General features: G+C 42.4%; 1 protein-coding gene across 1 annotated transcript; it reads right to left on the reverse strand.

Moving 5' to 3' along the window:
• Positions 1-7,753: 7,753 nt before the first annotated feature.
• Positions 7,754-9,556, reverse strand: LOC142750477 (zinc finger MYM-type protein 1-like). The gene has a single exon (XM_075859481.1). The coding sequence runs from the start codon at positions 9,554-9,556 to the stop codon at positions 7,754-7,756; it is 1,803 nt and encodes a 600-aa protein (XP_075715596.1).
• Positions 9,557-16,514: the final 6,958 nt, after the last annotated feature.

Here is a 16,514-nt window from a genome sequence, read left to right on the forward strand (position 1 = left end):
ACACCCACAATTGTAGATACTTCCACACAGCTCCCACTTGTAAATGGTGTCCCCCACATCTCTTATAGATAGTACCACACTCCCCGATATTAGATAGTGCCACCCCACATTGTAGATATTGCCACACTCCCCCCTAGTAGATAGTGCCACATTCCCCCCTAGTAGATACTGCTACACTCTCCCTTTAGGAGATACTGCCGCACAGCCCCCTTTTGTAGGTAGGGCCACACCCCCCTTGTAAATAGCGCTACAGCCCCCTCCTTGTACATAGCGCATTTAAGGGTATATGGATAGTGAAATCAGGGGCTTCTCCAGAAGCAGAATCCCCGGCCAGAGTGTCGGCAATAATCTTGCCAGGGATTCCGTTCCGACGTCATTGTCTATACAGGGCTGCCATCAGGAATTTCTGGGCCCCGTACAGCCAAGATATCTGAGGTCCCCCACCCTCCATTACCGTGGCCGGGCAACGGAAAGTGTGGCACTCACGTTTGTACGTTATACGCATTAACTAATTTTGGTGCTGATGTCAATTACAGTGAACGAGACCATGGAGCAGGCAGTGACCGGTTAATGCTCTGGATTTTGATATATTTAGCCAAACTGTATCCCACTGTATGGCATACAGCGGGATACGTCGCCCGGGCAATGGCCCAGGGGAAACTCCTGAAGTCACTGTCCATGAATGGTAGTGACGTCTGGAACTTTCCCAGGGCTGGAGCCTTCTACTAGCGCTCTGCCCAGGGACTACGGCGCTGTTCCTGATATCCATATACGTAAAGTGATGTCAGAAGCTTTGCAAAGCCGGAGTACACGACCGGAGCGTCGGCAACGCCCTGACCAGGGATTCCGACCCTGACGTCACTTTACATATATGGACAGGGCCGCCATCAGGAATTTCAGGGCCCCCTACAGCTAAATTTTCGGGGCCCCCCTACCGTGGCACTGCCCGTTAACGGTACTCCGCCCAACACCATATCACGCTCTGTGTGTGATACATAACTAATAACTTTTTATTTGGCCAAAAGATTTTGAAGCCTGCCACCACGACAAGGTAGACTCTTTTGGCAGGGCCCTACTCTACTCTAACTCATTTCAAATTTCTCAATAACCCTATATGTATCTAACAATAGTAAATTTAGCTGCCTAAGATCCTAATGTTGTGGATCTATAATATGGAGCTAATAGAATTCTAAGAGCTGATACTGTACCGCCATGTCTCAATTTGTACACTGAGGCACATGGCGTTTTTCCTTTTTCTCATTGACTCCTGTAAAATAAAATATAACGAGCTCCACTATATGTCTATCTGAGAATATTATGCCGCACATACGGCCTCTGGGTCCATTTAATGAATCCATAGGCATGTCTACAAACCATTAGGCTGTTCAAAGGTTATTTGTAGAGGGGCGTGGCTTGGCTGTTGATCCTAATGGCTGCGTGAGGACTGAGCTCCGGCACCATCTCCACTTCATAAGCGTCGTAAGCCTCATAAATAGACCCGCCACTTACCGACATTTGCAGCACGGGTCACTGAATCATTCAGGATGCCGAGGCGGAAAAGACCGGTGACGAGACCAGCTCGGCTCACCGACTTCTACCCCTCCCGCCTTGTGGAGGAAAAACAAGATGGCGGGGAGACGCGCTCGCAGAGAGGATCTCTTACCTCAGAGCCTGCAGCTCTGTCACCCACAAAACCTTCTCTGGAGGGACGGGAACACAGAAGAAGTGCCTCGGTACCGGGATTGAGTCCATCATCCACAAGATCACAGGAGGAGACCGCGGCAAGCAGCAGGAGACTTACAGCAGAGACACGTGGGAGCCTGCACACAAATACAGTCCCAGGCACTGCATCCTCCTCGCAGACTTCGTTAGGCTCAAAGAGCCCAGAACGACAGAGACAACGCAGGACCTCCAGAGATGAAACCAGCGACCAGGTAGGGGTCATAGACCAACATGAACCCCCTGTTGTGGAATTGGGAATAGAACTGGGTGACCTACCCTCCTCAGACACCCCTGTCACTGAAATAGCTATGAAAGCAATGCTGCAAGCTCTGAGCACCTCTCTACAGGTCGGGTTTGCTAAAATGCTTCACCCCTTATCTACAGCAGTACAAGATGTGGAACAGAGAGTACACCATACGGAGACTAAGATAAGTGAGTTTGTTACCTCACACAACGAACTAATTGATGCACACTATGAGCTAGAAGATGAAGTATTGCAGATGAAAGCAAAAATGGCGGATCTAGAGGACAGATCCCGTAGAAACAACATAAAATTAAGAGGGGTCCCAGAAGATGTTGGCTCTAAAGATCTATGCATATATGTTCAAGATTTTATTAAAGCCATGTTACCAAAGTGCTCGCCAAGAGATGTGATCATAGACCGTGTGCACAGACTTCCGAAGCCTGGCAACCTGACGGATGACTCTCCGCGTGATGTGATAGCACGCATACACTTCTACCACATAAAGGAGCAGTGGATGGCGTCTCTTAAAAACAAAGAGCTGATACCATCCTCATATAATAAGATAGCCGTTTTTGCAGATTTATCAGCGACTACACTTCAGCTCAGAAGACAACTAGCTCCAATTACAAGCGTTTTGCGAGACAAGCAGATTTTGTACCGATGGGGCTTTCCGGTCCGACTGTTGATTCATCGTAATGGATCCCTCCACATAATACGCAATTTACATGAAGGGATTGCCATATTAAAAACATGGAACATTCAGGTTATTTTTCAAGACCATCCTCCTACTCGCCCTCCTGCAAGAATGAAAGATGACTGGCGGCAAACTACGCATCGCAAGCAAAAGAAACGTTGAAAGGTCTCTTCTTCACTTTACGCCTTTTATACTTATCCACGTTGGATATGATAGAAAGAAGTTCGTTGACTGACCTATATGGAGGCCTAACTACATAGGTGCAGAAGTGGCCATTGGGATTTGACTTCAAGCTGACTGAATTTTTCTTTCCCCCCAAAGAGCGGAACAGTAAGATCTGTTCCGGTGTTCTAAAGTTTCTTTTGTCTACTATGTTTGTTCTGTGTTTATATTTCTTTTGTTTCAGCAGCACGTACGACAAGATTACATCACAGCAAACAGGCTTGTATAATAGTATTTACTATACTGAGGGATTAAATAGAGATATAGAGGAGCCTGAAATGAGAAAACTGTCATCTAATACTCTATATTTTACAAAATGGCTTTAAAGTTAGCTTCTATGAATGTTAATGGCCTGAATAGCCCTCATAAAAGGGCCCATATGTGGAGAGAATCACAATCGCTAGCTTGTGATATTTTCTGTATACAGGAGACGCACCTTCTGGCTAAAGATGCGTCTAGAATACATCATCAAGCTTTTCCACACATATTTCAGTCACACTTTGATAGCAAATCCAGAGGGGTATTGATTGCAGTGAAAAACACGGTGTCGTTCCAAATGATTCACAACCACATTGATACACAAGGAAGATTTGTTATATTGGCTTGCATAATTAATAATGTTAAATATACCCTGGTGAATGTATATGCCCCCAATAGACATCAAAGCCGCTTCTTCCATAAAATATTCAGGCTTATAAACAAATTCAGGCAGGGGAAAATAATTATGTGCGGAGACTTTAATTCAATAATAGACACCTCCTTAGACACTTCGAATCCAATAAGACAATCAAAATCACAGCTGGGAGACCTACTTTGGCAAAATGAACTTTATGATGTATGGAGGGCACAACACAGCACAGAAAGAGACTACTCTTATTATTCCTCAGTCCACAATAGTTACTCTCGCATCGATCTATTTGTAATAGGGAAAGAGTTGCTCTTTAATGCAAAGAGCACAAACATAGAGGTCATAAAATGGTCAGACCATGCAGCAATCACTTTGACATTGGCAGATAAAAACACGAGCTCTCCAACATATATTTGGAGATGTAACCCCTTTCTATTATCCCATCCAGATCATAAGCAAGTAATAACAAAAGAACTAAGAGAGTACTTCCATAACAATGATACCCCTCAAATTAATGACTTCACTTTATGGAATGCCCATAAAGCATTCATTAGAGGTACCCTAATCCGACTAGGTCACAAAGTAAAAAAACAAAGGATGGAAGCCATTTCCTCTATCACATCAGAAATTCATAAAGTGGAGTCACTGAATAAAAACAAACCAACTCCACAACAAGCGAAACACCTTAATACCCTAAGACAGCAACTTAGATATAACTTACTTTCTGAATATGAAAAGAACCTAACAAAAACAAAAGCAAGGTACTACTCTCAGAACAATAAAGCAGGTAAACTGTTAGCATCTAGGCTTAAATCACAATACCAGAAGTCCAGGATTCCATTCCTAATAGACCCTCAGACAAAAGCTAAACGGATACACCCCATGGATATAGCAAACCAATTCAAAGAATATTATTCGTCCCTATACAATTTGAAAAATGATCCTTTTTCACCTCACCCGTCCGAAGAAGATATCCAGTCCTTTCTCCGTAATATACACCTACCACAGCTTTCTGAGAGTCAGATGCAATCCCTAAACTCCCCTATAGAAGTTGGGGAAATAATAACAGCGATAAACTCAATGCCAACGGGAAAGTCCCCGGGCCCAGATGGCATCACCAATATGTACTTTAAAACAATGAAGGAAGTATTACTTCCTTTTATGAGAAGATTCTTCCAATCAGCTATGGACTCAGGATCTTTTCCTGCAGAGAACCAAACGGCGCTAATCGTCACCATCCCAAAGCCAGGGAAATCCATGGATACACCCCAAAACTTTCGCCCTATATCTCTACTGAATGTAGATATTAAAATATATGCCAAGATTCTAGCTTTGAGGCTTGCCCCCATACTGTCAGTACTCATAGGTGAGGACCAGGTTGGGTTCATAAAAGGAAGACAGGGATCAGACAACACCCGTAGAGTTTTGGGATTATTACATGTTATTGAACAAAATCATATACCTGCAGTCATGCTAGCGCTTGATGCGGAAAAGGCATTCGACCGCATTCATTGGAAATATGCCTTTGCCACATTAGAGAAAATGGGATTCAAAGAAGGAATCCTTGCAGCTATTAGTGCACTATATTCAAACCCCTCGGCAAAAGTATTCACTAATGGAGTCCTCTCGGAAAGTTTTCACATATCAAACGGCACCAGACAGGGTTGTCCTCTTTCCCCTCTGGTGTTTATTCTATCAATGGAACCTCTGGCACAGTTACTTAGAACACATCCTGACATTCATGGAATACGGGTAGGAAATAGAACCCACACGATCTCTCTCTACGCAGACGACATTATCCTTTCGTTATCCTCCCCGGAAGATTCCTTGGAAGCAGTTATGGAATGTATTCGTAATTTTGGACAGGTCTCCCTATATAAACTTAATACACTGAAGTCCCAGATTCTCCCATTGAACATCTCAACCTCAACAATCCATTTCCTCCAAACTAAACACCCGTTTGACTGGCAGGAGCGTTATATTAAATACCTAGGTATTTCCTTGACACCATCTCACAAATCCTTATACCAGGCCAACTATGAACCCCTCTTACAAAGTTTGCAAGTAGAAATGACTAGATTACACAAAGTAGAAGTCTCATGGATAGGTAGAATTGCAGCTTTCAAAATGCTACTATTACCCAAACTTTTATACTTGTTCAGGACGGTTCCAATTATGATCCCAAAGAGTTTTTTCAAAGGTATTCAGAAAGCCATGTTAGACTACATATGGGCATATAACAAACCTCGTATATCATCACATACTCTAACCAAAGACAGAGGTATAGGAGGGCTGGGGATTCCAGACATTTATAATTACTACGCATCCACTCTGATAGCTCTTCTTAGTCCAAGTTGGAAGGAAGACCTCAGGAATCATTGGGTGCAGATAGAGACGTCATTTGTTTACCCCTCCAACCTAAAGGCGCTTTTGTTTCTGGAATTTTGGAATATGAATGTACCCTCTAATATTTCTCCTCTGACTAAAGCGGCTTTGGCTTGTTGGTCCTATATCCATAAAAACGCGGGTGACTGCTGTCCTCTCCCAAAGGCACATATCCCTATTGATATTCTAGAACTAGCTATCCCTGACCTAAATTTGATAAATTGGAAGATAGGAGGTTTATCAAATGTCTCGCAGTTGTATGGTAGACTGGGCCTTGATTCCTTTGAATATTTAAAAAATACTTTTGGTCTCCCACAATCTGACTTCTTTAAATATCTTCAGATTAGACATTTTCTAGCTTCGATTCAGAAGATGCATCCAATGTGCAACCCTACTATGTTTGCTGTCATGAACAAATCTGCTAAATTGCTTAAAGGGGTACTAAACACATTGAGAGTTAATACAGAATTTTGTAAAACTCGTACCATGAAAATATGGGAAAGATCATTGGGTATAACCTTCAGCGAACTAGAATGGAAAAAATCATATAAACTAATTCATAGTACCTTACAATGTAGCTCACAGGTGGAAGCCGCCATCAAGACCAACTTGCAATGGTATTACACCCCTGACAAGCTACACATAATGTTTCCGAATGTACTAGATAAATGCTGGAGAGGATGTGATATCAAAGGTACACTTATACACATATTATGGGATTGCCCTAGAATAACAAGCTATTGGCAAGGAGTATTTAAACTGTTGGAGTCACTGACGGATAGTAAGATCCCACAACTTCCTCACCTAGCTCTATTATTTCTCCAAATGGATATTGTGCCTGCAGAAGTGAGAGGGCTGACCTGCAAAATTTTAGCCATGGCTAAATTGATAATAACCAGACACTGGAAAAATGCAGAATCACCCAGCCTAGAAGAATTAATAACTTTAATAAATACTTCTTATACATTTGAAAGGATCATAGCATATGGGAATTTTTCATATCCTAAGTTCTCTGAAATCTGGAAGTCCTGGTCGGAAAATTCCGCATGTATTAAAGTATAATTCCAACGAGTAAAAAGAAAATACACATTACATCTTTGGTAATAAATATATCTATTTATTAGTAAAACAAGTCTGTGATAAAAGATATAAAATGTTGAACTGCTGTACTTTTGTTCTGTTTGTTTCCTTTGAAATGTTCTTATCAAGCTGTATTGTTGATACAAATTTTTGTTTTTATTTACCTCTGAAAAACAATAAAAAATGATTAAACCGAAAGGTTATTTGTATTAATTGTTGCCGTACTCTGCAAATTTTTAATAGTGCCTTTTTAAGATGTACAAAATTACATCATCTTATTTGTGGTCTGTTTATTTGTTGAATGCTTCTAAAACTTTTTACCTATTCTGGTGAACAAATGTTTTTTTTTTTTTTGTTTTGTTTTTTAAATTTAGAGTCATTCAGTTAAATCTTTTGACCAAATATGGTAATTCGATTCAATACTATAGTGCAAGTGAAACATCATTCCAAAAAATTAAGAACCACCAAACGTTAACATAAGAAAAAAAGTTTAACGGACAACATATATAACAAATATAAAATGATAAAGTGCTTCAGTCACATTAACATATAACTAACAAACAGAATAGTGCAAACGGTTTTACAGATTGAGCATAAATATAAACAATATTACTATCAATAACAAAGAAAAGCAGCAAAAGGGGGCAAACATTCTTATTTTACATTTAAACATCATTAATCATATACTTACCTATTGCGCAAATAGCTATTGTGCTGTTTTAGCTGTGATAGATGAGGATTGTTTCATGCTTGGCTCAGAGCAAAAATAAGAGCAAATTTAGATTTGTAGAGCAGACAATCTTCTAACTTTCTGATTTGCAAAATCTTTAATAAGGTCTTTATAATTGAGCTGTCTGGCAAGCCCATGTTCAATGGAAAGAATTGCTAGGCTGTTTAAACGTTGCTCGCTCATTCTAGAACGCAGATAGTTCTTGATCAATGAAAGTTTGCTAAATGCCCTTTCTCCTTCCGCTACTGAAAGTGGGAGGGTGGTGAAAATCCGAAGAGCAATACACACCTCTCCAAATATTCCCTGAAGCTCTAGTTCATAGATAGAGTTTAGCAAATCTAGTGGACCCAAGTTTTCGGGGAATGTAGCGCAATACACTTTACGGAGATGTTGCAGTTCACAGAGTAAAGATGATGTGAAGTCATCAGGGTATGCGGAGATCAATTCTTCAGTGGATGTCACCAAGTCTTCTTCACTCATTGTTCTCAGTTTAAGGATTGGAGCGAATAATTTGCATACATTTTCCATTGATTTGAAGCGCTGATGAAGATCAGAAATGATTGTGTCCATTGCCACAAGGAAGACATTAGCTTTAAAATGATCTTCAGGATTTATGGCATCATGGTGCTTTGACTTCCTTTGGCGCAATTGCTGAGAATTCAGTAGCTCCTTTGGAATCTCCATACAATCAGCTACAGATTTGGCTTCAGAGAGTAGAGCAGGCCACTTTTCCCGAAGAAGTTTCATTTCTTCCGAGAGGGCTTTAATGTTGGCGGCTCCAATTTCCATGGAAATAGATCTTGATTGAAGAATTTTGTTTCTCTGCTCAAAACTGGTAAGCACTTTTATCCAGAATGTTGCTAAAACTACTGACCGGAAAGATGAAAAATAGTCATGGAGACCTTGAGCGTCTGAGTGTGCATCACTTGTAAGTTTTTTGGAAGCAAGAACTTTTTCCAGAGCCTTCAGGACGCTTGGGAGTTTCTGAGCAATTGGACGCACAGCCTCTATTCTTGAACTCCACCTGGTGTCACTTAGACCATGCAAAGACCTTCCAACTTCTTCAAGCAGTGTGTTCCATCTCTCAGGGCTGCTGCTAAACAGAATGTATAGCCTGTTTACACTTCCAAAAAATGTCTTCATTTCAGGGCAGCTTGCGGCAGCGTGTACACCCACAAGGTTTAACGAATGGGCAGCGCAGGGACAAAATATAGCTGTTGGATATCTCTCCTGGATTCTGGCTCTTACACCTTTAATCCTGCCGGACATGTTTGCACCATTGTCATATCCCTGACCTCTGCAGTCTTTGAGGTCAATGGCATGTTCACTCAATCTTGAGATAATCATTTCAGCAATTTCTTCACCAGTCTTCTGGAAAAAATCAAAAAATTCCAAGAACCTTTCTTGAATATGCCAACTTCTTTTTTGAGGCTCTCTGTAAACATATCTTACAACTATAACATTCTGTTCGGTGTGTGAAATATCTGGTGTAGCATCACAAACTACAGAAAAATAAATCGCTTCTTTCCTTTCTAGTAGTATGGCATCCAGTACATGTTTTCCACAAATATTTATAAATTCATTTTGTGTGGCCCAGGAGAGATAATGAGCTGGAAGTTTCTTTCCCTTTTCTTGACTGGCCTTGACTTTTTCTAAATGCTCGCGTAGTAAATTGTCATATCGTGACAGGATTTCCAACGTTCCAAGGAAATTGCCATTATGGATTTCTCCAATTCTTTGCGTTGTTCCCCTGAATGCCATGTTGCGTGAAGCCAAATGCAGTGTCACGTCCAAGAGTCTTTCTAGAAGAGCCATAAACTTATCCACTTCCTTCGCTAAACTTCTTTGCATCTCGAAGTCAACACCATGACCGCCTATGGACTTTTGGAGTGTTCTCCAACTCCAGTAGTGCTTTCTGTGCTGTGCGGAATGTTCATGCTCCGGTAATTTCTTGTACAGTCGATGCCACCGTGGACATAGTGCAGGAACATGGTGTCTCTACAGCTTCTTCTGTCACTGCAAAAGTTGACATATTGCTAGAAGTAGCATTCTCTTCTTCCATAACTGACGAAATGCTTGCAGGCGCAGCCACCTGGCTGGATGATGCCGTTTGCGCAAGTATTTGATGAGAAGCTTCTATGTGTAGTTCAGGTAATTCTTGGATTTCAACATCACTTCCCTGGTTGGATTGTGGCTTCTTAAAGTAGTCCAGTATCACTTTTTTCTTTATCTTTTCCTCTTCTTCACGCTCTCTTTTTTTCTTGCGTTTTTGAAAGCCAGATTTATGGTGGTACATTTTTTTTGGTCTCAATAAGTATTAACTAAGAGCAAAATATATGTATTTTTTCTAGAAAAGCAAGATTGGCGAAACACTGCTTGGTACCTCTAATAGCCCCAAAACTTATAATGAGGAGTATTGATAGAAGACAATTGAAAAAGGGGAACTTAATTTGCTATAGAGAAAATAAAATTGTTAAATGGTTCAAAAATCTTCACCAAGGAAGGAAAACCGTGTGAAATAACAATGAAACTGAACTAGTAGAACGTCTGAACAAAATGAAATATATTAACTCACAAACCTGTACTAAAGTCCTGATAAATCACTGCTAAAAAAAAAAAAAAGGGTACAAGACAAATGTCAGTTCATACTACATACAGTGAAGGAAATAAGTATTTGATCCCTTGCTGATTTTGTAAGTTTGCCCACTGTCAAAGACATGAACAGTCTAGAATTTTTAGGCTAGGTTTATTTTACCAGTGAGAGATAGATTATATTTAAAAAAAACTGAAAATCACATAGTCAAAATTATAAATATTTATTTGCATTGTGCACAGAGAAATAAGTATTTGATCCCCTACCGACCATTAAGAGTTCAGCCTCCTCCAGACCAGTTACACGCTCCAAATCAACTTGGTGCCTGCATTAAAGACAGCTGTCTTACATGGTCACCTGTATAAAAGACTCCTGTCCACAGACTCAATTAATCAGTCTGACTCTACCCTCTACAACATGGGCAAGACCAAAGAGCTTTCTAAGGATGTCAGGGACAAGATCAAAGACCTGCACAAGGCTGGAATGGGCTACAAAACCATAAGTAAGACGCTGGGTGAGAAGGAGACAACTGTTGGTGCAATAGTAAGAAAATGGAAGACATACAAAATGACTGTCAATCGACATCGATCTGGGGCTCCATGCAAAATCTCACCTCGTGGGGTATCCTTGATCCTGAGGAAGGTGAGAGCTCAGCCGAAAACTACACGGGGGGAACTTGTTAATGATCTCAAGGCAGCTGGGACCACGGTCACCAAGAAAACCATTGGTAACACATTACGCCGTAATGGATTAAAATCCTGCAGTGCCCGCAAGGTCCCCCTGCTCAAGAAGGCACATGTACAGGCCCGTCCGAAGTTTGCAAATGAACATCTGGATGATTCTGAGAGTGATTGGGAGAAGGTGCTGTGGTCAGATGAGCCAAAAAATTAGCTCTTTGGCATTAACTCAACTCGCCGTGTTTGGAGGAAGAGAAAAGCTGCCTATGACCCAAAGAACACCGTCCCCACTGTCAAGCATGGAGGTGGAAACATTATGTTTTGGGGGTGTTTCTCTGCTAAGGGCACAGGACTACTTCACCGCATCAATGGAAGAATGGATGGAGCCATGTACAGTCAAATCCTGAGTGACAACCTCCTTCCCTTCACCAGGACATTAAAAATGGCTCGTGGCTGGGTCTTCCAGCACGACAATGACCCGAAACATACAGCCAAGGCAACAAAGGAGTGGCTCAAAAAGAAGCACATTAAGGTCATGGAGTGGCCTAGCCAGTCTCCAGACCTTAATCCCATCGAAAACTTATGGAGGGAGCTGAAGATCCGAGTTGCCAAGCGACAGCCTCGAAATCTTAATGATTTACAGATGATCTGCAAAGAGGAGTTGGTCCAAAATTCCATCTAACATGTGTGCAAACCTTATCATCAACTACAAAAAAACGTCTGACTGCTTTGCTTGCCAACAAGGGTTTTGCCACCAAGTATTAAGTCTTGTTTGCCAAAGGGATCAAATACTTATTTCTCTGTGCATAATGCAAATAAATATATATAATTTTGACTATGTGATTTTCTGTTTTTTTTTAAAATATAATCTATCTCTCACTGGTAAAATTAACCTATCCTAAAAATTCTAGATTGCTCATGTCTTTGACAGTGGGCAAACTTACAAAATCAGCAAGGGATCAAATACTTATTTCCTTCACTGTATGTACACTACCAACAATATCAACTGTTATTTATACTAACCCACTACTATGACCAACCGACCATCTAATATGTTTGGTTGTGTCCAGAGAGGGTCAGGCATGTGGAATTTCAATGTGCCCAATCCTTTTGCTTGCAAATAGATAAGCCGTTGCCAGTAGTCTGACAGCTCCTTTCTCATATATCCTTCTTGAAAACACATGCACACTCGGCTGAGCATGCATGTGTGTGGGGAAGTCTAGAGAAACAGCTGTCGGCTGGACGATTGCTGTCTCAAGTGTAAGGCCAGCTTAAGGCTGGGTTCACACTACCTATTTTCAGACATAAACGAGGCGTATTATGCCTCGTTTTACGTCTGAAAATAGGGCTACAATACGTCGGCAAACATCTGCCCATTCATTTGAATGGGTTTGCCGACATACTGTGCCGACGACCTGTAATTTACGCATCGTCGTTTGACAGCTGTCAAACAAAGACGCGTAAATTGACTGCCTCGGCAAAGAAGTGCAGGACACTTATATACATTATATGCGGGACACTTATATACATTATATGCAGGACACTTATATACATTATATGCAGGGCACTTCTTTGCAACGTAATTTGAGCCATTCTTCATTGAACTCAATGAAGAGCAGCTCAAGATATACGAGCGTCACAGACGCCTCATATATTACGAGGAGGAGCATTTACGGCTGAAACGACGCAGCTGTTTTCTTCTGAAAACAGGCTGTCATTTCAGCCGTAAAAGCCAACTAGCGTGTGCACATACCCTAAGTCTGCCGAATCCTACAGAGATGCCAGAGCTAAATGTTAAATAGTGCTGACGCTGCTGTCATGGCTCCTCCATAAGTGGAAACCACGGACAGAGCGCTGCCGACACTCTTGCCGGAGATTCTATAAGAAGCCCCTGTCTAGGAGGCGACGTAACAACCACTGTAGCAGCCGCTATGGAGTCCACAGCATGAGGGGGCCCATGCTGCCTGCTGTCACGTGCACCCCATGTCCAGTGGCCCCGCTAGCAGCCGCTATGGCTGCTACAGCGGTAGCGACGTCACATTCAATGGAATCTGCATCCTAAGGACGCAGATACTATTGAACGCTATGGCAGAGCAGGGAGGTATCTCCCCGCTCTGCCAATTACTACTCTACAGAATCCCAGGCAGAGTGCTAGTAGCGCTCTGCCCAGGACTCCGGCTCTGGAGTTGCCCCTGACATCACTGTCAATATATGGACAGTGATGCCAGAAGGAGAGAAGGAATCAAAGGCAGAGTGCTAGTAGCGCTCTGCCCGGGACATCACTATCCATATATGGACAGTGATGTCAGGGGGCTTCCCCAGAGACTGAGTTTCGGAGCAGAGCCTTTACTAGCGCTGTGCTTGAGACTCTAGCTCTGCTCCGGAGAGAACTATCCATATATGGACAGTGATGTCAGGAGCAGAGCAGTGTATTAAGCAGAATGCTAGTAGCTTTTTGCCCGGTATTATGGCTCTGGGGTTGCCCAACATCACTGTATGTATATGGACAGTGACGTCATGGGCTCCTCCTGAAGCGGAATCCCCGGCCAGAGCGTCGGCTACCACTCCTAGAGGGAGCCTCAAAGGCTGTGTGGCACTACCAGGTAGGGGTACCAGTGGGGGGCTGTGTGGCACTACCGGGGAGGGGGGCTGTGTGGCACTTTACTGCCACCGTGAGTTCCCCCGCAAATGGGCCCACTAACTCTGTCGCCCAAGGGTCCACATAAACCTTGAGCAGGCCCTGGTGCTAAGATCACATATTGCCTAAGAGTTGAAATGCTAAAAATTTTAAAAAGGGGGCTTTGTTTAAGGTTGTTACAGCAATGCTGTACTTTTGACAAAAGTAAATTTGTTATACAAGGGACAGCGAGATTATTGTAAACTACAACTTTTGTTGGTTTTAGTCAAAAGATATTCAACTACATCTTAAAAATAAAAATATATACAGACTTCATTCCTTTATTCTGCAAATTTAATGAACATAATAATACTTAAAGGGGTTTCCCTGTCCCTAAAAATGGATGGCCTATCCTCAGGATAGGCCATCAATAGCTGATGGGTCGGGGTCCAACTACAGTGACCCCCGCCGATCAGCTGTTTTGAAGGGAGTGCAGCGCTCGTACGAGCGCTACTTGCCCTTATTTCTACTTGCTCACTGTGAATCGTCGACAGAGATGTAGCGCAATTCAGAGTATTGCAGCCTTCTCACATTCACTTCAATTTGAGAAGGCTGCAATACTGTGAATCGCCGCTACAACCGGGTCGACGTTTCACAAGTAGAAATGAAGGGGAAGCAGCGCTGCACTCCCTTCAAAACAGCTGATCGGTGGGGGACTTGATAGTTGGACCCCGACCGATCATCTATTAATGGCCTATCCGGAGGATCAGTGCACCTGTAACTATATCATACTGCCCGCAGTTAGGGCAACATTAACAGGCCGACAGGTTCAGATAAACAAAATAGCAAATACAGGGTTTGTTTCGGTACAATCCTAAACCCCGTCTATGATCAAAAATAGATACATAAGAGCAGAGGAAAAACAGGTTGTTAAAACAGTGGCATAACAATTGCGGTCAGAGGGGGTTGGGTCGACCTGGAATCTGCGAGCCCCACTTAAGGCTGGGTTCACACGACCATGTTACGTCCGTAATGTACGGAACGTATTTCAGCCGGAAGACCCGGACCGAACACAGTGCAGGGAGCCGGGCTCCTAGCATCATAGTGATGTACGACGCTAGGAGTCCCTGCCTCGCTGCAGGACAACTGTCCCGTACTGTAATCATGATTACAGTACGGGACAGTAGTTCCACGCAGAGGCAGGGACTCCTAGCGTCGTACATCACTATGATGCTAGGAGCCCGGCTCCCTGCAGTGTGTTTGGTCCGGGTCTTCCGGCCGAAATACGTTCCGTACATTACGGACGTAACATGGTCGTGTGAACCCAGCCTAAAACTGGATCCATGTATTTAACAAAGCGTTAGGACGGTGTATGCTGCGTCTCATATAATTTCCTGCTGCTGCCCGGCTGGATGTGGTAGTGGGCCTTGTGTAGCAGGCCATGAAGGCAAGAGGAGCGAGTAGTGGGGAGTACATTTTTTTTATATTTTTATGTTGGTTCTGGGGTCCATGCTTAGGGGCTCTGTCACAACATTATAAGTGCCCTGTCTCCTACATAAGGAGATGGGCGCTATAATGTAGATGACAGCAGTGCTTTTTATTTAAAAAAAACGATCTATTTTCACCACTTTATTAGCGATTTTAGATTTATGCTAATGAGTGTCTTAATGCCCAAGTGGGCGTGTTTTTACTTTAGACCAAGTGGGTGTTGTACAGAGGATTGTATGACGCTGACCAATCAGCGTCATACACTTCTCCCCATTCATTTAGGCAGTTAATAGAGATCCTTTTAGATCTCTATGTGCTGTTTACCAAACCGAACAATGCCCCAAAATGTACCAATGGTCCTAGTGACTGATATAACAAACCAGAAAAAGAGACAGGTCACGCACGACCAGATAAATAGAAAAGTTACGTACAATCTTTATTAAAGGCAATTAGACACAAGAAATCACATAAAAACAACTATACACAATAAAATAACATAAGCCCTCGTAAAAAGATGGAATCAGAACATAAAAGCAGCGTGGCCCCCCCCCCCCCCAGATGGTAAATTGGTCATGCGATCACACAGAGAGCTAAAGTGCATGCATCAATAATTTAAAGCAGGTGCTAGGTATGGTACGTTTGCACAGATAGATAACTATACTTGGGAAAGATGCAAGTGCAATCTTACACAAAATTAACATACAAATGGCAGTATACCTACACCTACACAGTACAAGGATAGCCAGGAGATCAGGACCTGGAGGGGGGGACCGCTGCTGGACCCGACACGCGTTTCGCTGATGCTTCGTCAGGTATCTCTATGTGCTGTCTTATACTAACATATTAACAATACTGAAGTGTTTAGACAGTGAATAGATATTTCACGGAATGTCTATTCACAATCCCTGCACTTTGTAACTCTGTCTGTGGTAGTTACAGCAGAGGAAGCGTAATCTCGTTGTAACCTGTCATCTACAGCGTAATTTCGCGAGATTACGCTTCCTCTGCTGTAACTACCACAGGAACTGTAACAAAGTGCAGGGATTGTGAATAGATTTCCTGTAGAATGTCTATTCACTGTCTAAACACTTCAGTATTGTTAATGTGTTAGTATAAGACAGCACATAAGGATCTAAAAGGATCCCTATGCGCTGCCTAAATGAATGGAGAGGAGTGCATGACGCTGATTGGTCACTGATTGGTCAGCGTCATACACTCCTCTGTACAACGCCCACTTGGTCTAAAGTAAAAACACGCCCACTTGGGCATTAAGCAACTCATTAGCATAAATCTAAAATCGAAAATAAAGTGGTGAAAATAGATTGTTTTTTTAAAATAAAAAGCATTACTGTCACCTACATTATAGCGCCGATCAGATTATGTAGGAGACAGGGCACTTATAATGTGGTGACAGCCTCTTTAAGGTGGATGAGG

Source organism: Rhinoderma darwinii, chromosome 3, assembly GCF_050947455.1.
Source record: "Rhinoderma darwinii isolate aRhiDar2 chromosome 3, aRhiDar2.hap1, whole genome shotgun sequence".
Taxonomy (NCBI): domain Eukaryota; kingdom Metazoa; phylum Chordata; class Amphibia; order Anura; family Rhinodermatidae; genus Rhinoderma; species Rhinoderma darwinii.

What these genes read in the sequence shown, in the direction of transcription:
- LOC142750477 (XM_075859481.1), bottom strand. Translation starts at nt 9,556, where the DNA reads ATGCAAAGAAGTTTAGCGAAGGAAGTGGATAAGTTTATGGCTCTTCTA.